General features: G+C 35.6%; 1 protein-coding gene across 1 annotated transcript; it reads right to left on the reverse strand.

Moving 5' to 3' along the window:
* Positions 1-671: 671 nt before the first annotated feature.
* LOC121429863 (S-formylglutathione hydrolase-like) lies at positions 672-22,877 on the reverse strand. Its single transcript, XM_041627120.1, has 9 exons — positions 22,766-22,877; positions 18,277-18,355; positions 15,555-15,643; positions 14,521-14,744; positions 8,351-8,415; positions 5,722-5,776; positions 4,626-4,724; positions 3,322-3,489; positions 672-2,643 (listed from the first exon to the last, which is right to left on the reverse strand). The coding sequence occupies exons 1-9, from the start codon at positions 22,773-22,775 to the stop codon at positions 2,569-2,571; spliced, it is 864 nt and encodes a 287-aa protein (XP_041483054.1). The 5' UTR covers positions 22,776-22,877; the 3' UTR covers positions 672-2,568.
* Between the last annotated feature and the right edge of the window lie 833 nt (positions 22,878-23,710).

Here is a 23,710-nt window from a genome sequence, read left to right on the forward strand (position 1 = left end):
CCACCCCTCTCCGTCTTCCACCCCGTCTCCTTTCCCTTTATCATCCATTACCTCATTCGTTTTACCCTTCACCCTCTCCCCCTGTTTCTACGCCCTCTCCCCCTCTCTTATTTACCGCCTTTCTCCCTCTTCCACCCCCTCTCTTCTCCCCTCTATCATCCATTACCTCTTTCGTTTTACCCTTCATCTTCATTCCCCCTCTCTCTACACCCCCTCTCTCCCTCTGCTTCCACTTTCAGCTCCACATCTTCCTCCCTCCTCCACCCCTCTCTTTCCTATACCCCCCCCCCCCCTCTTCCATCTCCTCTCTTCTTCCCGCTATCATCCATTACCTCTTTCGTTTTACCCTTCACCCTCCTTCCCACTCTTTCTACACCCCCTCTCTCCCTCTTCTTTCACCCTGCCTGGGTCCACATCTTCCTCCCTCCTCCACCCTTTCTCTTTACTTCACCCCCTCTTCCATCTCCTCCTCTCTATCATCCATTACCTTTTTCGTTTTACACCTCACCCCCATTCTCCCTCTTTCTACACACCTCTCCTTCCCTCTATCATCCATTACCTCTTTCGTTTTACCCTACTTCATAATTCACAATTTGATAATACCAGGAAAGTATTTGAATTAAGGTGGCACAATCAGATGAAGTTTGAGACAGTGGTGTTTCTGATTTTTATAATAATTTTATTGGAAAATTCATGAACATCATGATTCACAAACATTATCATACCTTACATGATAATTCATCCTAGTAACCCATATACATGTACATTACGAATCAGTTGCAAATGAATTTGAGTTCAATGTGTAGTGTTGAGTGTAAGATTCAAAATTGTTTCAATGGAAAAAAAATTGTGGAGGGTCCAAATTTGAATGAAATCAAAGAAAAATATGAAAATCATATTTTTTTCTAGAAATGCTTTCACTCAAATCGAAATTATATTGACAATTTCTAAAATTTATTAGATGAAGTTAAGGTTAAACTACTTTTTAAGTTAATTCTCTCCCTCAAAATGTATGATTAAGGAGTACATTTCCTTTTCAGATCAACTAGTATCATATGATATCCACAATACATTTTAAGCTAGGCTCAAAGCTAAGGCACATGCTAAAAACAAACATATAAATGATAATGGTTGCAGGCGTGTAAGATTTCCATAAACTTTGTAACAATTTAAGAATCAAATGGATTTACTGGTCACATATTAAACTATAATCTATAATCCAATAATGATGTCCAAATTGAATTAAAACTTAAATACTGCATTAAAGTATACAAGACAATCTAACTTTGAAGAACAGGTTACGACCACACCGTAAAGCTTGATGAAATATACTGATTATCCCCATCCCCCAGAAATGCTGCCATCAGCATTGAACTGAAGTATGGGAATAGCTAAAAGCACTCATCCAGCAAATTCTCAAGCCAAACTCTGACAGGCAAAGTTGAACATCTGTAAAATATCAACTCATCTAAATTTAGCAACAGCATTGTGAAATCAAAGCTCCTTCATTGGACCTACCATGCGCTTCACAGAAGCATAAAGTATATACTTAATACTGATTTTTATTATTAGATAAATACTGGATACAAGCACATGGGAGTGATTCATTCTTTCCTCATACATTAAATGTGATCCTATGTCCTTCAAAGGCACAATGTGCTTTCATTGATGCCTAATTAGGTGAAAACCGTATGTATAAGCCCTCTCTATACGGATGAAAACCCTATTTTGGATTTGGGGCTATAATGTAAATATCTACAATGATCAAAATCGTAAAATGAATTTGTTCGCTTAAATATAAAATAGCTCAGCTTTTCTTTCTTTTTGCATCATAAATCACCACACACATTATCTAAAAACAATATTTGTACTTATTCAGCAAAGCAACATCCCATGATGTGCTTTATTACTATAAAAAATTCATACATGAGCCTGCTTGAATAAAATGTATGTTCATACATAAACCTGGGTGATACATGGACCAGGATAACTTTGCCTTCAACCATAGCTATCATGGAAATCTTATTTCAATTGGCTGATTAGCAGTGTAACCACTGATGTTGGGATAACTAATTTTTTGTGCAACTGGGCCCTCCAGTTTTACTTGGAGCAGTTCTCGAAACCAGTCGATTTCCTGAAATTATCAATCAGATTATACTTAATCTTCACAAGTGTAAATCTTCATTTTGATTTGCTACTATTGAAGACAGGATAACTACTGTTTCATGGGACAGGGACCTCCAATTTTGATTGGAGCAGTTCTTAAAACCAGTCGATTTGATGAAATCATCAATCAGATCAGAGAGATGTACTTCAAGCTTCACATGTGACATTGTGAGCAAATCACTCTACAAATTTCCAGTTTCAGAATCAGTAAGCTATCTAACCTTGTTCTCTTCCCTTTACTTCGGAATGCCATTTAGAATTGATTAAAAACTCTGAAATCATCTAGAATGACCCCTTTCCGAAAAAATATGTTGAAAGGAGTCTGAATTCAGATTTTTGTCTGAAAAAGGGCATTCCTGTTATTTGACAAAGAAATGTTCCCATGGCAACAAGGTGATGTCATCACAGGTGTTGAATGTGGAATTTGATATGATCCTCCATGAATGTTGAGATGAAATAGTAGCTGTGATCGTACCCCTGTAATTGATAAATTGAGGTAGGAAATATATGAAATTAGTGGATAATGGCGGGGTTACCAAAAAACATCAAGTCAACAAATGTAAAGTGATACAAAGATGATGAAAATAAAACTCTTGCCATTTAAAGGAGCATAAAGCTAATCTTAATTTAACAATGAAGGCAAAGAATATATGACATTTACTACTACTACTACTTCTACTACTACTACTACTACTAATATTCCGCATTTATATAGCGCTTAATACATCGGAACGACGTCTCTAAGCGCTTCACAGACGATTACCACGGTCATCGGATTCTTGCATGCCCGTATACAATGTATGCACCTTCTCCACTCCCTGGGGAGCATTCCAACAAGAGTTCCAAGACTCAATTGCTAGGCATACTACATATAGGCTTTCACATCCTACCGGGTACCCATTTAACACCTGGGTGGAGAGTGGCAAAGTGTGGATTAACGCCGTGCCAAAGGATGCTAGGCCATGGTGGGATTTGAACACACAACCCTCTGATTACAAGGCGAGAATCAGAACCGCTACACCACAACGCTTCCGCTACTACTACTATCATACAATACTAGCTAGAGGGTAAACGATTGTGCCAGTAAACAGGCAAAAACACTGAATCTTCCTTCTACAAATTCATTTCTTATGAAATACAATAGAATACACCTACCTCACGTAGATTCATGATGCATGCTGTGTTACTGGCTTGACAAGCCGTTACAAAGTTCTCAGGAAGAAGTTGCTTTTGAGTGTAGAAATTATCGCCTTTCCCTTGATCAATGAGGATCTCTCTTGGCGGCCCATCGTAGCTCCTGACAAGCTCACATGCATCGTATTCCTAGATGATCATCAATGAATGATACATTAAGTAATACTATAAAATGCAAACATTAAAAGAAGTGGATGCAATATGTAATACATTTCAAATTCTGCGAAATTGATAAGGGTTGAGGACTCCATCACCAATTTAATTCATTATCATACATTTGATAATTAATTCTTTCATTCATTCATTTGTTCATTCATTCGTTCATGTATTAATCCATCGATCTCTCCATCCATTAACTCATTCATTCAATATGTCGCTATGTAAGGTGTGCGATTGGTTTTAACCATGTACCAATTCACTGACTTGTGCCTCATGTAGCTTTCTTAAGTACATCAGACCCAAGAACTAGTAAGAAATTCTTTAAAGGCATGTGCAACTATTCACAAATGCCACACTTAAAGATAAATTCCAGTTTTGGTAACGATCTCAAAATGACTTTTGACAGAATCTAATATAATGACCACCCAAGTGTCTGTTTGTATGAATAAAAAATATGTGCCAAAGGATTCTGGAAGAAATTGTGTAATTGCTGAGAAATAAGCAAAATAAGCACGGATTCGGTCACTTCCGTCGGGTCTTTATTCCAGCAATATTAATACACTGTCCCACGTGTGCCTATCTGTGTTGGTGATCTCCACTGTGAACATTTTTCTGCGTAGATTTCAAGATTTCACAAAGTTCAGTTTATGTAACTGTACCAGATCTAAATCCTCGATGATATTCTGACAATTAAGCCTGGTTTTACAGACTTTCGCATGAAATCAGTGTTTACTGCAACTACTGGCATTTCTCTTTAAGGCAGATTAGAATTAGTGCATATGTACAAGTGTACTTATATTGCCATCACTTAGAAACAAGTAATATCATTACACAAAGTATTAAAGTATTACAGTATTACTATTATTATTATATCATTATTATAGTATTACACGAAAGTCTACATAAGTTGACCTTCTTAAATTTTGGTCAAGTCGAAGCTATTTTTCACACCATACTGAGTGCTCAAAGCATGTTTATTTATCTCTTCCAAGTTTAATTTCGCCAAGTCATACTGATTTCTGTAATCATAACAATTTCGACTTGGGCACTCATCTGCATTAATATTGTAGAATATTACCATCATCATAATCATTACAATATCATACCTTCCAAGTGTTAACATCTGGTCCTAGGTAACCCTTGAAGGCCTTCTGTCCCCATGGGCAGTCGATGGGATTACAGATTGGCGCAAAGGCAGATACAGACTGCAAAAGAGCATCGAAAAAGTCAAGACATGATTAGAACTACAAGATTTTCAATGTAATCTATTTATTTCTTTGTATCTGACAGATTTTATTCAAACGGGCAGACAGGACATTTAAAAACATAAATACTATCTTATTCTGTAACCACCAGTGGCATACGAAGGGGGAGGAGAGTTACAGGGGTACAAAACCCCCCTTTATTTATTTTGATACCTGAAACCCCCCTAAAAATTTTGAAGACTTTTTTTTGCTTGTCAATTTTTTTGGGGTAGGAAACAACCTAAACCTGGTGGTGAAGGCCTTATTATTTTTCTTTTTGGTTGTTAACATTTCATTCAGCTTGAACCCCCCCCCTTTCAAAAATTCTGCCTATGCCACTGGTAAACACCATGTATGTAACAAACCTCTTCTGTGATTTTTGTTTTTTGCTCTAAAATGGGTCAAAAGTAAATCCTCAAAATTCTATTGCTTTTTGCGATTTTTTTTCAAAAGGGGTTCTGGAAACTCACAAGTATACATTTCCAGATCCTGTTGTGAAATTCACAGAAATCAAACTTTTGGAAGATATTTAGGTAATTTTCAGCATATTCTTATCTAGTATGTAAATATGCATATAGGAATTTCTAAGATGTCTTTATATCATCCCATAATTTCCACAACAATTAGCAGCCAGCAGTCGCTCTCTCTCTCAGCTCAGCAATTAACATCATTGTTTACATTCTGCAGTGGACAAAATAATCCTACAGAACTGTAATTCATCTGGCATATTAAGAGTTGACAGTTTGAATAATGCCAAAATATATATTTTGCCAAATTTGAATTAAGATTATTAGACTTATAGTTACATTAAACCTTCACCTTAGGATGAGGAAAATTTTTCAGGTGCCCCAATTTGGCACTCCATAGTATTGTAAAGTCATTGGTAATAGTACAAAGAGTTCCATGAAGCACTCCATAGATAATGAAGAACACATTATTAGATTGGAAATATATTTACCTTGAAGATATGAGGGTTCTTAAGTGCAATGGTCAAAGCTCCATGTCCTCCCATGCTGAAAGAGAAAGATGCAGTGGTAAAAAAATATATATATAATCATTAAGCAAAAAATTGTTATTTTTTATTCCTTTTTGGTTTTTTCGCTGGCTTCTTTTCACAACTGATTGCTTAAATCTGAAAATTTTGATAAGCTTTAAACCTTGCAGTGAATGAAAATATAAATTTTACTTACTGCATAATGACCTGTAATATGCTGCATGTCTATCTATCTTTTCTCTTTCTCTCTTTCTAGCTTGTCTTTCACATCTTTCTTTTTCCCATACTTCCTATCTGTCCCTTTTTAAATTCTATATTTTGGGGAATACCCTCGATAAGCCCTTGTGGCTTTTGGTATTCCCTCCATATTCAATTTGTAATGTATTTTTTGCATGTATTTCCCCCCCTTTTTTCTCTCTTAAATTTGTAACCATATTTATCTTTGTAATATTTTTATGTGAAATGTGTTCTTTTTTGTGATTTGCTGATTATGTATGTTTTTATATTTGAATATGGAAATAAATAAAAAAAAAAAAAAAATGGGGAATTTGGGGGCTCTTTTAATTTTCCAAGGCTCTTTTGAGCATTTATGGGGCAAACTCACCCAGAGCCCCTAGGTAATGTGTTCACCTGAAAATCACTAAGATCTTAAATTGCAACACGATGGAAAGATAAAATTACAATATTGATTTTTTTACATTATTAAATGGTGTCATAGATATTTTTTCCATTCACACATGCGGCCTGCTGCTTAAAAGAAAAAACTATACCAATTTTTTTTTGGGGGGGGGGTCAGAGTTTTTGTTATTTGCTGGAGTTTATTTACAGCAAAAGTTTTATGCAACAATCAAAATTCTTAAATTGGCAACTTATTATTTAGTTTAGTATTTCCACTTTATAGCACATTCAGTGTCAGTATTTGGTTTATTATTGCTACTTTCAATAGCACAGAGTATATTAGACAGAACAATTCCTCCAAAACCAAGGTTGAAAACAGATTGTTAGTGATTGTTGCATGAAGGCTTGAAGAAATATATATTTGATTTAATATAGACTTTTAATAAACATCAATAAAATCCCTATCAACGCTTTAGAGACTCCATACACTCTGGGTGGGAGTTTCACAAAGCTGTTCGTAGGTTAAGAGTGACATTAAGAACGACTGGTGAACTTTTTAAATAATCACTAATGAACATTTAATGGTGTAATTTATGTATATCATTTACCACAAGAAAGGATCACCAGTCGTTCTCAAATTGATCTTAAAGGAGAATGAAACCATTGAAACAAGATAGCTTGTGTGAAAACTGAAAAATCAAAGAAACAGATCAACGAAAGTTTGAGAAAAATTGGACAAACAATGAGAAAGTTATGAGCATTTGAACATTGCGATCACTAATGCTATGGGGATAGCAAATTGGCAATGCGACAAAGATGTGTGATGTCACTTGTGAACAACTCTCCCCATTACTTTAGTATATATTTCACTTGAATTGCCTCTTTTATCACATCTCTCCAGTAATCATACTGTTCTTTCTACATGAGGGCATGTAATACATATTTTTTAAGAATACATCATGGATAAAGAGTTTGTATCATCATAAGAAAAAGCAAAAAGAGACATTTTGAGGGTATTTTATAGTCCACCAAGGAAAAGTTGTTCATCAGTGACTTCACACATCCTTGTCTCACTGCCAATGTGAGGATCTCCATAGCATTAGTGATTGCAATATTCAAATGCTCATAACTTTCTCACTATTTGTCTGATTTTTCTCAAACTTTCTTCATTCTTATTATTTGATTTTTCTGTTTCTACACAAGCCTATTTGTTTCAAAGGTTTCATTCCCCTTTAACTTGCGAATGGCTTTATCAAACGGACCCATGGGCCCTGTCCCCAACGGTAAATTGCCAATTAGTGTACTGCCAACTTGTCCACTCACAACATGGTCTACTTTCATTTACTGGTAGTCTAATGCCATTCCATCCATCAACTGTTTGTCTAACAACCATTTGGTCCAATCATCACTTGGTCTAATCACCATTTCATCTATGACCATTTCGTCTCACAACCAGTTGGTCTAATATCCATTTCATTTTCCTTCATTTTGCACAATTCAACACTTAGTCCAATTAGCAGAGATGCCAAGTTCAAAGACCAGCTATGCGTGAGATTTTCTGTGAATCTGAGTGAGATCATAGACATTGTGTACAATGTATATGGGGACAGGCTGTGATAGTTGCGTGAGACAGAGATTTGAGGGGATGAACAAGAGTCCAAAATGCGTGAGTCTCACGCATAATGCGTGAGACTTGGTAGCTCTGAATTAGACCAAATGGTATGTGGACTAAATGGCTATTGGACCAACTGGTTATTAGAAGGAATGGCATTAGACTAAATGAAAATAGACCATGTGGTGAGTGGACAAACTGATGGTAGACCAAATGATAGTAGACGAATTGGCAATCGGACTAATGGGCATTAGACGAATTAAAAATAAACCGCCTTCAACAGGTACGAATACCATAGTATTACATATTGACATTCCTGAATGATTCTAATAGAAAGAAAAAATAAAGAAAGTAGATATTAACCTGTGGCCAGTTATTGCAAGCTTCTCTGGATTAATGGGGAAATTCTCCGCAATCACTTGAATCAGCTGTACAAAGAAAAGAGAATAGAGGAACATTACAATAATCGATAAGCCAATTTTAATATACTGCTGAAAAATTCCTGTTTTGAGAAATATATCGTTTCTTTTTAAAAGGGGTCAAGTATATCAGAATCATCAGAATCATGACGTCTGTTAAAAGCTACAGAAATAGCCGAATCTGATTGGTTACCAGCGTGAGTGCGAGAGAAATTAAGCACATATAATTGATAAGAAGAATGAGGAAAAATGATCCAGAATCATATTCAGAATCAATTTCATATCCATTGAATGTTCAATATCTATTCTGACTTACATTTTTTTCACTTAATAAGCGACTTTTTTTTTTCAATTTAGGTGATCCTGTGAATTTATTAATGGCGTAGTCACATTTCCCCTATAGAGTACCGAAGTGCAGCATCATATATTTTCACTTTTTGCATGAAAAACCCCCACAACCCAAACATGATGAGAATCGGTCCATGGGGTCCCAAGACATGACCTGGTTGAAAGGTGACACGACATTTGCTCCGGCGACAATTGCTCTGGGCTTAATTTCGTCTAAGATATAGGTTTAGGGTTAGGGTTGCAATATGGTCTTATGTTAGGTTTTGGGTTAGGTTTATGATAGGGTATACTGTTAAATCTAGTGTTGAAATTGGTCATTCTATTAAAGGTCAAGTCCACCTCAGAAAGATGTTGATTTGATTCAATAGAGAAAAATCAGACAAGCACAATGCTGAAGATTTCATCAAAATCGGATGTAAAATAAGAAAGTTATGACATTTCAAAGTTTCGCTTATTTTTAACAAAATAGTTATATGAACGAGCCAGTTCCATCCAAATGGGAGAATTGATGTCACTCACTCACTATTTTAGGTTTAGGATTGGGATAGTATTTTGTTTTTTATTGTTTGAATTATACAATATTTCAATTTTTACGAATTTGACGATTAAGACCTCCTTGCCTGAAGCACAAAATGTTAAAATAATGGAATTCCACGTGTTCAGGGAGGAATGAAACTTCATTTCACATGACAATGACGAGAAAATCAAAATACTTCATATTTCAAACAATAAAAAACAAAAGAAATAGTGAGTGAATGACATCATCGACTCTCTCATTTAGATGTAGCTGGCTCGTTCATATAACTGTTTTTGTGAAGTGAAGCGAAACTTTGAAATGTCATAACTTTCTTATTTTACATCCGATTTTGATGAAATTTTCAATGTTATGCTTGTTGAATTTTTCTCTTTTTATTCAAATCAAGTTTTTGTTGGGGTGGACTTGTCCTTTAATGAGTGGAATTTGCAGCGGAGCAAATATCATGGACCCAGATGCAAGGTGCTGATGTACTGTACATTATCATGCATAAGGAAGAAAATGAGAGAATACGAGGATAAAAGACACAAACGTGTACTAACAATGTATAATGGTGGACTGCAGAAAACTTTTTTAAAAAAATGGAATGAATTATCTGTATAAATCATGAAGCTTAAAACAGAAGCAAGAATAACACATGAAACCAGACTGTATAGCTTACAAATTGCTACATGCCTACATCCCAACTGAAAAACAAATTGTTTATTCAACAAACAAATACTCTGGACATTAACCAGGCAAATCAGAATACAGTGCACACTGCTTCTATCTACCGTCTTGCATCAAATTATGTAACATCAAACACGACATCAGATTTAGAACAGATTCAAATCAATGATACCCCTGTATGAAACACCCCCTGGCCAGAATAGCTTCAGAGATGGATTAAAAGGGGATTAATTTCCTGATGGATAGACTTTGATTATTCATTAACAACTAGGGTCATTTCATGGCCAACTTTGGTTCTTATTCTGAATGCCAATGTCACACCAGAAAAAATTACTTTAGACCTAGCGAAGCTATTACGTTATTTCCAATGACATAACATTGGTCAATTTGGAGTCTGTCTCGTTGGTGTGGCTGCACTCCATGGCGGATTGTACATCAATTGAACAAAAATCCTGCATCTGGTTAAACCAACAATCTGGTCGCAAACACGAGGTCATCTCTTAGATAACGACTCAACCCATTGGGAAAAAAACAACAAACTTGTTACCGAGACCCAGACGATCTTGAACATGGATTACAGATATGGGCATTGCAGAAGACAGCCTTGATCATCAGGGAGCGACGTAAGACGTTGTCTGTCGTTCAAGACTTGGTGCCTCCTCCTGCACCAAAGATACCCAAGAGAGGGACATCCATGCAAATAAGTGGCATCTGGATACAGGTAGTCTTTATAGACAGGTTGTATCATGGGATATTTTTGGTAACCACTGGAGGCAGGTTATCACCATGTACCTTGAGACAAGGTTGAGGATATCTCCAGAACAGTATCTTTGTTGTTTGGGAAGGTACTTCTTCAAGGCTGAAGATCTGAAAAACCTGAGAAAATAGAGAGCAGCCAATGTTGGTGGCCACTGACAAAGATTTGACTATGTCTGCAGAACAGCAACTTTCCTTTTTTTTTGGACAGTACTTCTTCAAGGTTCAAGATCCCCCAAGCCCTAAGAAAGCAGAGGGAAGCAAATTTTAATGGCCACTGAAAACAGATTTTTACTACATCTAGAACAGCATCTTTGCTTTTGGGGACAGTACTTCTTCAAGGTTCAAGATTTAAAAAACATTCCTGAGAAAGTAGAAAGCAACAAATGTTTGTTGCCACTGAGACATGTTTGACTAGATCTCTGGAACAGCAACTTTCCTTTTCAGACAGTACTTCTTCAATGTTCAAGATCCAAAACCCTGAGCAGCAGATATTGATGGGTTCGACTATATCTAAAAAATGGCATCTTTGCTATTGGGAAAGTACTCCTTCATGGATCAAGATCCCGAAACCCTGAGACAGAGGAGAGAGCCGCCATTGTTGGCTAAATCAATTGGCTGGGAGAAAGTCCACAGGTGTGGACAAAATCGTGCTAAGTAAGGTAAGTACATTTACACTTTATGTTTAGCAGCCTCATCCATTTCCAACCTGTTTGTATCAATGTATGGTTGTCTTGTTTATATTGTACCAGTACAGAGTACATATGAATTTTCCTTACTTGATTATGTTTCAAGATGCATGGAAAAAAAACTTTTGTATACCGGTAAGTTGAAAATGGAAATAAATGAAATGTTTTGTCGTTGCTACACAGTTGCGAGATTTTATGACAAATTTTGAATATATATATGTGCATAGACTTCATTTTAAAATTTTATTTATTTTCGCTAAATACATGTAAGCAAAAATAATTTGTGTATTATTAGGTGTTTTATTGACTACGATTTGTATCACGTTTGAATTAAAGTGTCTTTTAATTTACAATTAGGATTTTTGAAATAAAATGGCCATCTAACTTTATTTTGTGACTTGGGATAATTCTATGTACTTGACTAAATGTTATTGACCCGAAATGAAGGCCAGGGCTTTGGACATTTAGAATATACCTTGCAAGTCTCGTCACAAGATTGGTAATAGTCAATTACCCTTGTCTGATTTTATGAAAAAATATATCTTATGCATTTACATCTAGTAATATATTCTGAAAATTGAAAATCTTCATCACACTTACGATCACCAACACATATACGCATATGTGGGGCAGTGTATTATTATAGCTTGGAAAAAGACCTAAAAAATTGCTGGAATGCCATGCCTATTTTGCACATTGCTCAGCAATTACACACTACTAGAATCAGTCCGTATTATTAATACAAACAAACACTTGGTCTTGGATGGAAAATTATTCGCCATACTGGATGTGTGGAACAGTCTCCCAGAAGATGTAGTTACTGTTTGTTCAGTGATTGCATTTAAGAATAGACTGGATAAGCATTGGGAGAAGATTGCCTATGATTTTGAGTGATTTTTTATTTTCGTGTGTTTTTCATGGAATTTTTGCTGTCTATGATACCCCTGCCAACATAAATAGTGCATTTAATTTTGTCTGAAGGAGAGCAGCAATAGACATTCTACTTTGATCAATGAACAGGCTTAGTCCTACAACATTGAGTAAACTAAACTATAATATTGGATTCTGTTCAAGCTCACTTTGAAATCCATATAACTGGCATTTATAACGAAACGCAAGTTTTTCTGCAATAGGAACTGAAATGCCAGTAAGATGTATATTGCATTAATCACAGCACATAGGGAGATAAGCTGAGAGATACATGTATTAACTTCATGATTTCCAGTAAATTTCAGTGTAAATATTTGAAAAGAACACAATGTAAGATATCTTTAGATAAGATCATCAAGCCCTAACTAATGTGCACACATGTGATCACATTGCTTCAAAAACTACAAAGATACCCTTATTGATTCAACACATGCATGTGAAAATCTTTATGTAGAAGTCAAGTAGCTGTCCCAAGACAGGACTTTTCCAAATACGATTTTGTTTACTTTTCATAGCTATTAATTTTCAATTTAAAGGAAACCAAAACCCAAGAAGAGAAGCAATCTTATTGGAAAGAGTAAAACGAGAGGAACAATTTGAAAAAAAATTCATCAAAATCGGTTATGAAATAAGCAAATTATGGAAGTTTGAAAACTCTTGTACTTTCTATGGAGATCCTCAAATTGGCAAACATGCTCCAAAATGGCTGATTCTGTGGACAACTCTCCATTTGATTTCTACACAAATTTTTAGATTTTCCTCATTATCTTTCAAATTGCATTTTGCCTCCTTTTAAGCACAACATATGTCATGGGAAAATATAATTCACACTACATATGTCAAGATCAGGAGGAGATAATGTGAAATATGTAAAATAAAGGGGAAAATCTGAAAATTTGTGTAGAAAACAAATGGAGAGTTGTCCACAAAATCAGCCATTTTGAAGCATGTTTGCCAATTTGAGGATCCCCATAGAAAGTACGACAAGACTTTTTAAAGATCCATAACTTACTTATTTCATAACCGATTTTGATGAAACTTTTTAAAAATTGTTCCTCTAATTTTACTCTTTCCAATAGGATTGCTTCTCTTCCTGGGTTTTAGTTTCCTTTAAGATGGAAAAAGGGAAAAATCATATAATATTCATCTTTGTGTTTGGTACAATGTAATATTCCTATTCACAAGGCCAATAATGATTACGGCACCAGTATATTTCATGGGCATCATAGAATCTCTGAAGGACTGCTTTTCATAAAATTAAGAGGTGGATTATTAATAATGGTTATTTTATTTTTTATCACGACCCCCATTTATAATGTGATTTGAGAACACCCATTCATGCAAGTAAGTCACATTATTGAACACTGTCCATGAACATAATATAGGGGGCGCTATTCACAATTTATATGACAGTGGGTTTGCACAAGTACAGCTGGTTGTAATATGCAACAAAGGTCACCTTAAACAATGACATAACGACGGTTAGTTATTATGTAGTCATCTTCTCTTCTTCATATTTCAGTAAGAAGTGTTCAGTTTCATCTTGGTTAAGTTCAAATAAAAAATCAAATAATACTTATATATCAGACCAAATAAAATTAATTCAAATTCAAATAAAATCAAAAGAAAAAAGACATATCAAATCAAATCAAAGCAATTTAAATCAATTGAATTCAAAGAAGCTCGAATAAAAATTCAAGTCAAATAGAATTAATCAAATCAAACTGATTAATATAAACCAAACATAATCAAATCACCTTGAACAAACCAATTCAAAACAAAACAAAACAAATCATAACAAATCAAATCAAACCAAATATAATCAGACAGAATCAAATCACATCATACTCATCAAATCAAACCAAACAAACCAAATAACCTTAACTCAAGCATATCATATCAAATTTAAAAAAAATCACACTAAAATCAAATCAAGGCAAACCAAACCAAAGAAAAGATATATAATATTTTTATTCATTTTTGATTAATTTAAACCACATCAAATCAACTCACCAGATTCAAAGAAAACCAAATAAATCAAATCAAATCAAATCAATTCATATCACATCAAATTAAACCATATAAAAGTGAAGTATTTTCAAGCACAAACAAATCAACTTAACTCAACTCGAGCAAATAAAATCAAAACAAATGCATCAAATTTATAGATATAGAAAGCATTGATACCTCTTTTGTAATGTAGGAGTACATCCTATAATTCTTCTTCCATTTCTCTTCGGTGGCATCGAGATAAAACCCGGCTCCGGAGCCAAAGTCATATGAATCATCCTCTCCTTCAATGTTACATCCACGAGGGCTTGTGTCTGGACATACAACGATCATTCCATGCTGAGCGGCATAGCGCTGGAATCCGCCTTTGGTTGTGACGTTTTGATCTGTACACGTCAGCCCTGAGAAGAAATACAATGAACGTTGCACAATTATAAAGATAAATGCCAGTTGTGGTGATGATTTTAAAATTAGTTCTTTCTTGGGGACATAAAACAATAGGATACCTTGGTTATATTTTGATTACTGCCCCAAGGGAAAAGTATTGAGAAAAATCATGAAAAAACGAATGCTTGAAATTGAATTAAAATATGACAGAACATATGTGGTAATTTCCGGAACCACAACATTTGCCACATTCCAGTTAGGAAATAAGTACAGAAATGTCTCATTCAAACACAATGGCTGAATTCCCAAAGGTGTGTTCTAACCTCTGGCTTCAAAACAAGGTTTATGCAGATTTCTATCCACAATTACACTGAATTCAGTCCCTCAAAGCTCACTTATTTCAGCAGATGTGTAACAATTAGCTTAATTGGATGAGCCTGTGCCTATGAATGTTTTTTTAACAGAAATATGGCACAATATAAATGCTGTGCATATCATCATCATCATTCGGCCTATATCAAAAAGGCAAACAAATATGAATGCAAGCTTTTATCACAGAATGTTGAATTTATGCTTGTGACTAAGGTTACAGCAATAAAAATAATTCCACCATTTTTTATTAATGAGTCCACCATTTGTTTGAATAAATAATTTACATAAAAAGTCGACTCATTAATTGACCTTTGACCTTAGTAACAAGTTCCCACTAAGCTACCTTATTAAAAATATCCACTCAAAATAAAGTAAATGAGAATGAACACCTCTGTGAATTTGGGCCAAAGATAATGCAAGATCTTTGAGAGTGGTCTACTTTGTGTGCTTACCCGAGAGATATATGAGGGTGGGGCATGGTCCATTCTCAGCCTGGCTTGGAAGAAAGACCGAGAAGGTCATCTTGCAGTCGCATTCTGAGCTGCGATATAAAGATATTGAAAGAAACTTAAAAAGGTTAAAATTTCATATAGAAATACAACAGATGAGATTCATGGTCTCACATAGTATGTGGTTTATATTCACAGGAGCTGTGGAACCAGAGGGGGGGGGGGGTGGTCTAAAACCATGCACAAAAAAATACCATCTAAATGTGATTGTTGCATGGTCACACCCCCCCCCACACCCTAAAAACCATTCTGTAGCCCCTGAATTCACTTGGTCTACTGCAAGCAGATGGTCTATAGTCTGCAGGCACAGACCCTGATTAAAACTCGGATCAGCAAGTCTCCACGCAAAGACTAGCACACACAAAACTTGCTGTTTCACGAGGCATGAGTAGGCTGCACATTCAGACCCTTAACTCCAGTGAAGGGTTTTCACCAGTCTGCTGGCACAGAACCTGATTGAAACCCTGAGCAGCAAATGTGACTCCGCACAAAGACTAGCACGTACAAAACTTGCTATTTCAATTCAGGGCCTTCAGTACACAAGGCATGAGTAGGCTGTACATTCAGACCCTTAACTCAAGTGAAGGGTTTGCACCAGTCTGCAGGCACAGACCCTGATTAAAACTCTGATCAGCAAGTGTGTCTCCACGCAAAGACTAGCACATACAAAACTTGCTGTCCTGAGCGAGAGCGCCTTCAGGAAACAAGGCACAATAGTAGGCTGCACGTTCAGACCCTTAACTCGAGTGAAGGGTTTGCACAGCAGACTTGATGGTCTACTACTCTGATAGTAAAAAACCACACAGGTTATTCAACCAATATGGTCTACTATCAATTTGGCCCAATTGCTGTTTGGTCTACACTAAACTTTAAATAGTCTCATACCCACTTAATAGCCTACTTATGTAAATGTAGTCCAATTCCTAACAGGTTTGATGTCCATTTCTTCCACATAACTTTTTACTTTGTCAAATAAAAATTTGGTTCACAAACATAACCATATATTCATGTATAATATGTACTGTTGATTGGGTGGTGTCAGACAAAGTGGATATTACACAAAATAGGTAGGCTACTATTAAAGGTATTGTTTAACTTTGTAAGCAGCCGATTTAAAAAATTCTCAAACCAAGATGAAACATGTGTACCAGAGATGCAAAGTTCAAAGACCAGCTATGTGTGAGATTTTCTGTGAATCTGAGTGAGATCACAGACATTGTGTACAATGTATATGGGGATAGGCTGTGATAGTTGCGTGAGACAGAGATTTGAGGGGATGAACAAGAGTCCAAAATGCTTGAGTCTCACGCATAATGCGTGAGACTTGGTAGCTCTGGTGTACATGTATTAGAACTAATAAACCCTGAAAACAACCATTATTGAGAATGAAAAGCTACATGTAAAACTACAAGGCAAACCCCGATTTTGTAAATAGGCGTCTTATAGACACCTAAATAGTACACATAAGTGGTGTATGGGATGAAATTAAGATGGTGTTTCCGGTCACTTTATATTTCAATTTTTGAAGCACTAAATAATTTTTTTCTGGGCTTCATTTTTGTAACATATCACAGACACAGGTGACAAGTGTGACCTTCTACATGTAGCTCAGATTTTTTTAAAGTCAAACCAATGTTAACCAATCACTTTAAAGCTTTTCTATCCAGAGATTCTACATAGTGGTAATGGGCTAATGACAACTAGACCAAATAGTTAGTACTGTAAAGTAGATGAACTGGTTTTAGATTATTTGGATTAGAAAATGCGGAATAAGACCAAACGGAATGTAGATAGAGCGGAATCGGCAATTAACCTGTATGTACTGTTAAAGGCGAGTACTAGCCAATTTCCACCAATATAATGCATCTAGATCTGTCATTCTCCCATCTTGACATAAAGATGGCACTATTCACTTTGAGTTTACATGAAACTTTGTGGGTCTGTTTCATGATTGCTTCTCATAAGTTCTATGAACTAAATAGAAATATCCCTAAATTCAAATATGAGTTTTTTTCGTTCCACGATTATTTTCACTGGTCCAAAGCTATGGAATTGTTTAGATACTGATATTAGAATTAGCCCCACATTGTCTAGTTTTAAAAAAGGCACTCATATGATCAAGTCGTATACCCCCCCCCCCCCCCCCGATTCTAGTTTTATTTCATGAATAGAATGAAATTTTGATTTATTGTCTGCTTATTGGTTTGTTTACTAATGATCAGCGCTGTTTCCTAAAGCTGTTCGTAAGTTAAGAGCTACCTTAAGAACGACTGGTGATCCTTTCTTGTGGTAAATGGTATAATATATTGGCAATGGTTTAGCATATAAGAAAGGATCACCAGTCTCTTAATAACTTACGACCAGCTTTATGAAACACCCACCAGTTATGATATCTTTAAATGTTGGGGACAAGCCATTGATAGGCCTCAGGCCTTTGTTTGTCCCTCCACCTGTTGACATTTTGTTTACTTTGTCTATCCGTTGTTTTTGTAAGCATTTTTCTATTTATTGTTTCATTGTTTTTGACTGACGATTGTGCAATTTTGAAGTGATTTTATGAATTGAGAAGCATTGTAGGAAATAAACTTAGTCATTTTTTGTACAAGGATACTATGATCTGGTCAATTGCAAGTAAATAAACGAGACTGGGAGTGGAAAAACTCACCTTTCGTGTGAAAACACCTTCTGCAAGCCATTGAAGCTCTTATTGGAAGATATCTCAGTTAGAACACTCTTTGGCTGTCCTATATATCAACAAACATGAAACAAAATAGATTATCTGAACACATACCCATCATCTGAAAAAAAGGCCTGTATTCTGAAGTCAGGTTTAAACTTAAACTTAAGGTTGTGGTTTAAGTATGGATAGCCAATTGCTACATAAATCAACAGAAGAGATATCATATATCAGCTCATTTGGCTCTCAAATCATTCATAATTATCTAGGAAGTAAATTAGATGATTGTCTTCACCATCGATAAGTCAGGAAAGAGCACAGTAAACATAAGAAACATACAACTTAATACAAATTTTGACACTTTTGGCTTTCCCCCATATTAGCACAGAGTTAGACCACAGTCTACGATAAAACTGACTTCAGAATATGGGCCACAATGTCAATAGTTTTTCCTGCAGTCTTCTTATCATATCTCAACAGAAAAATTGACTCACAACCATTTTATTTTCATAAAGTTCATTTCAAAACACATTCACCAAATGCAAAACATAGGCCTACCATGACCATAATTTTGCCTTCACAATACCAATATTTTTCATATATATCTCAACAGAAAAATTCACTCATTACCATTTTTAAAAAATATGGAAAAGAACAGGAATTTCTCATTAAATTTGGAGTTATGTTGAAACACAAAGGAGTAACAACATGGTGAATTCTAACTAAAAAAAAAATTAATAGATCTCATTATTTCTTAAAGGTCAAGTCCATCCGAGAAAAATGTTGATATGAGAGAGCAAAATCAAACTACAATGTAGCAAAATGCTGAAAATTTCATTAAAATCAGATGTAAAATAAGATAGTTATGACATTTCAAAGTTTTGCTTATTTTCACAAAACAGTTATATGCACAACTCAGTGACATGCAAATGAGACAGTTGATGATGTCCCTCACTCACTACTTCTTTTGTTTTTTAACTTGAATTATACAATACTTCATTTTTTTTTACAGATTTGACAATAAGGGCCAACTTCACAACTTTACTGAACCATATAAATTTCTAGTATTAAAACAATGCTAATTCCACATATTCAGGTAGGATTTAATCTTTGTTTCACTTGACAACGAGGATAAAATTAGAATATTTCACAATTCATATAATAAAATACAAAAAAATAGTGAGTGAATGACATCATCAGTCTCTTTATTAGCATGAATGTGCATATACATGTAACTGTTTCATGAAATTAAGCAAAATTTTAAGATGTCATAACTTTCTTATGTATATGCAATTTTGATGAAATATTCAGTGTTTTGCTCATGGGATTTTTCTCTTTTTATTCAAATTAACATTTTGTTGGGGAGGACTTGTCCTTTAATTATTGCCCAAACTTGCGCTAGATCTACCCAATCTCACTCAAAGAACTGGTAATTGCTATAATAGATCTAGACTCTATTTAGGCTAGGCAATGACACTAGATTTGTGCTGTAGACATGTGTCCAAAAAGTCAATAGGTGAGTTGGCCTCAAATTTTCTTTTTCTATTTTGAGTGAACAATGTAGTTAAACTAAGCGACATCTTTACATTTTCTGGCAGCCAAATTGATGTGACATTTCCACGGCTCCTCTCAGAGGCTCAAACAGGCTAGGTCAGCATAAGGACTTTAAAAAAGGGAGGCGCGATAGCTCAGTCGGTAGAGCAGGGATTCGTATTCCAGTGACTCTGGTTCAATTCCCACTTGGTGCGCTAGTGCCCTTTGGTAAGGCATTAATCCTCAGTACCAGGTCCTTCGGAGAGGACCTTAAGCCGTCGGTCCTCTGGTTGCTTGCTTACAAGCATTCATGCTTTCTTAGCAGTCAGGTAAAAAAAATCACCACCAATCACGACTAAAATGCCTATATTTAGCCACCGGCCCACACAGTATAGGGATAAACAACATGCTACATGCATTTCCAGGCAAATTTTATGGAGTACATTTAAGCCTTATTTTTCACTATTTAGGATATTTTGAGGTAAGTTTTGGGTAATGTCTGTGATAATAATGCTAATAAAGAATATATCATGGCAACGCATTTTAGCAGAAATGCTATTTTTTTTTTGTCCTACTTACTCCATTTATAAATAACATGACTTCTGACGGGAGGGAATATTAAAGTCAGTGTCATCAAACATCTTACTCTCTATTTTCTTAGTTTTAATCTTAGACTTTACATGTACTTCTAGTCTTTATTTAACTGTGTTAGTAACAAACCATTTAATTTATATAAAAATCAAGAAAGCAACTGAGCAAGTCTAGGCTCTTTGTCTTGCCGATAATAATGGCCTCTTCTTTTCAGGCCTGATCTAACTAAGACACAGTTGCCACTACCTTCCTAAAAGATAGTTTACTGGAACCTAGTTTAGGCCACTTGTTCACTGCTACCACCCTGCCTGTGGGGAATCTACAGGTAGGACTATGGTATGCCAATGTTGTCCAGAGCACACACTTTAAAAAGTCATTAAAATATCACTTTTGTGACCAAAATTACTAATTTCCGTACAGTTGCAATTTATTTTTCATTAGTAACTTGGGAATAATTTTTGTATTCACCAGAGCGCTCAAAAACTTGAATTTTGGGCATATTTTTGTGTACGCCCTCTATTGGTGGAAAGTTTGACCCCTTTTAGGGGAGTTGGGCAGTATCCTGGAAGTAAGTAATATGGCAAGAAAATTTTCATTTTTTGATCTCTATTTTTAATTAAGAAAAAAATGATTTAAAGTATCAAATCTAAATAAGAGCCAAGTTGTATGAATAATAGGTGTAATGGAAACTGTCAGTGTAAAAAAATCAATCATTTGCCCCAAACAAAAAGAGAAAATTAGCCAAACATTGCCACCTTTATTTTGCCACACATGGAGATATAACTGAGAACAAACCTTATATCATAACCTTGTTCATTGAATGAGTGGTTTAGGCCTAGTGGAAATTAAGTTTTAACGTGTAGTGAGAACAGTTGAAGTGATCTTCCAAACCAGTTCAGAAATCCACCTTGAGATGTAGTTTTCAAGATTGCCTCGTTAAACTGGTTTCGGCGCGAGGACACAACCGCTCTTCAGGAAGCTATCTTCTCACATTTTGAGCGCGCTACACTGCACTGCAGTTTCAAATTTCCCGCGAAATTTGTGTCACCCCACTGAAAGTGTTTCAATAGCAACAAAATCGCTTTACATTAAGTGATTTTGAAAACCACTTTCATGTGATCAAGTGGGAACGCTAGCAAAGCGATCTTCCATTTTCCCAAACATGTCAAACTCTTTTCCTGAATTGGTTTCCAATTCCAGTCATGCCAGTACTCTAGTTTTAGAAAGCATAATGAGAACTGTGTTGAAGTCAAAGTGAAGTAAAGAGGTTGTGAAAAGTATATTATAAAAAAAGCTCTGTGTTTTTAAGCATCGTGATTGGCCAATACGCGAGTGCAAGTGTGACTCGGCGAAATCCCATCCATTTAAATATATGGTAGTGGATCGTATTACCGAACACTTTTCATGAATTTGATCATATCAAACACATTATTCCAATAAAATTCACCAAACTTTCACCATAAATACACAAATACCTACAAAATATAAATATGTAGAAATTTTGCCGAAATTGTTTTTCATTTTTACGACATCAGCTTCCAATCGGACCCCTCTTCGCAAGTGAAATATTTTGGTCACTTGAAAAGGTATCGTATTACCGAACGTGTGTTTTCTATGGGAAAAGTTGGGAAAACAACAAAGTCACTCATTAGCTATTTTGACCATATTTTATTGTTTTGAGGATATAAAGACTTCGAAATTGTGTTTTTGATAATTTTTCATCATTTTTCTATTTAAGTTCCCTTTGGAAGGAAGTTGCAAAGGTTTGAGCGTATTTGATTATTTTCTGACGCATATGATGCGCGCGTTCGGTAATACAAGGCCGGTCGGTAATACAATCACTCACTATACCCCATGCAGCGACAACCCTACATCATGTAAATGACGAGTGGTAAATAAGCTTCCAGCTATATGTCTCTAAATCCAAGTAATTGTCTGTATAATATATTGGCCAAATCGTGGTTTTGGGAACCACTCGTAGATTTGTGTACGCGCACTTGTGTACAAAGTGAATGGAGGTGGAAATAGGGAACCGTGCGTGTGACTGAATAAAGCGCTGCTGTATGAAGTGAACGGTGGTTCCCAATATCACGATAATGCCAATATATTTATAGTATAGTGTGTACGTTGCACTGCACGTCAGGGCCAGGGCATCGACACACCAGCTGCTTCTCCCGCCAGCGCCAGCCACCCGCCTCCGGCTAGGCCGGCCGAAATAACCGGGCATCCCCGACTCCCGCCCCGACGTCCGACTCTAGATCTAGGCCCCCTAAAAATACTTATTCGACCTAAAAAGTAAAAACTACGTCATTCAAGCTGTCATATGCTAAGTAAATTTGCATTTTGTTGTTACCTTGGTCCATGATGATACCAACCAGAATATTCGTACCAGGTTCTATAATTGACAGATTTTACCACCTTAAAAAATATTGAGTGTGCTGATCATGTGACTTGATCTTTATCAAAAGCCGACAAATTTTACGTATACAAGCTGGTGTACGGTGTTTTCGACTTGACAAATTCTTTATTAAATTTAAATCCTATAAACTGTTGATTATATGTTTGTCTGTCGTTGATCTTATTTGTGGTATCTTAGTATTAATTCCAGGTATCAATCACACTTTTCACAACATTCTAAAACTAATCTTGAAGAGAATACAGAAATTAAACACATGAATCGTGATGTAACTAAACTATCCGCCATAGCTATCATTTTGAGAGACTAAGGTGCTGAAATAAAAAACAATATCTGGAGTACTTTTCCATTTGTCGACTTCTGAAAATGTGCAATAGTCCCATAGTGCACCCTTGCATCAAGCTGACAGTACTTTTCACCCAGCTTCTTGTCCATTATCGATGACAAATTAAAATGTATGATTCAACCAACCATTCTATACGATATTGCCTGGGAACCGACTTATACACGATCGAATGTTCACAAAAAAATAATGAGGAAGTTAGTTTTTAAAAATCGTCAGAAGTCGACAAGCTGATGAAATTCTATCCAACATAATTTAGAATGGGGATTTCATATAAGTGAAACGTTAAAAGTCATTACCTTCCCAGAAAAATGTTGAATAAATAGAAAAAAATCAAACGAGCATAACGCTGAAAATTTCATCAAAATTGGATGTAAAATAAGAAAGTTGGGACAGTTTATTAAGTTTCGCTTATTTTTTTTCACAAAATAGTGATATGCACATCTCGGTGACATGCAAATGAGACAGACGATGATGTCCCTAAACTCACTATTTCTTTTGTTTTTCATTGTTTGAATTATACAATATTTCTTTTTTTT

This window comes from Lytechinus variegatus, chromosome 16, assembly GCF_018143015.1.
Source record: "Lytechinus variegatus isolate NC3 chromosome 16, Lvar_3.0, whole genome shotgun sequence".
Classification (NCBI taxonomy): Eukaryota; Metazoa; Echinodermata; class Echinoidea; order Temnopleuroida; family Toxopneustidae; genus Lytechinus; species Lytechinus variegatus.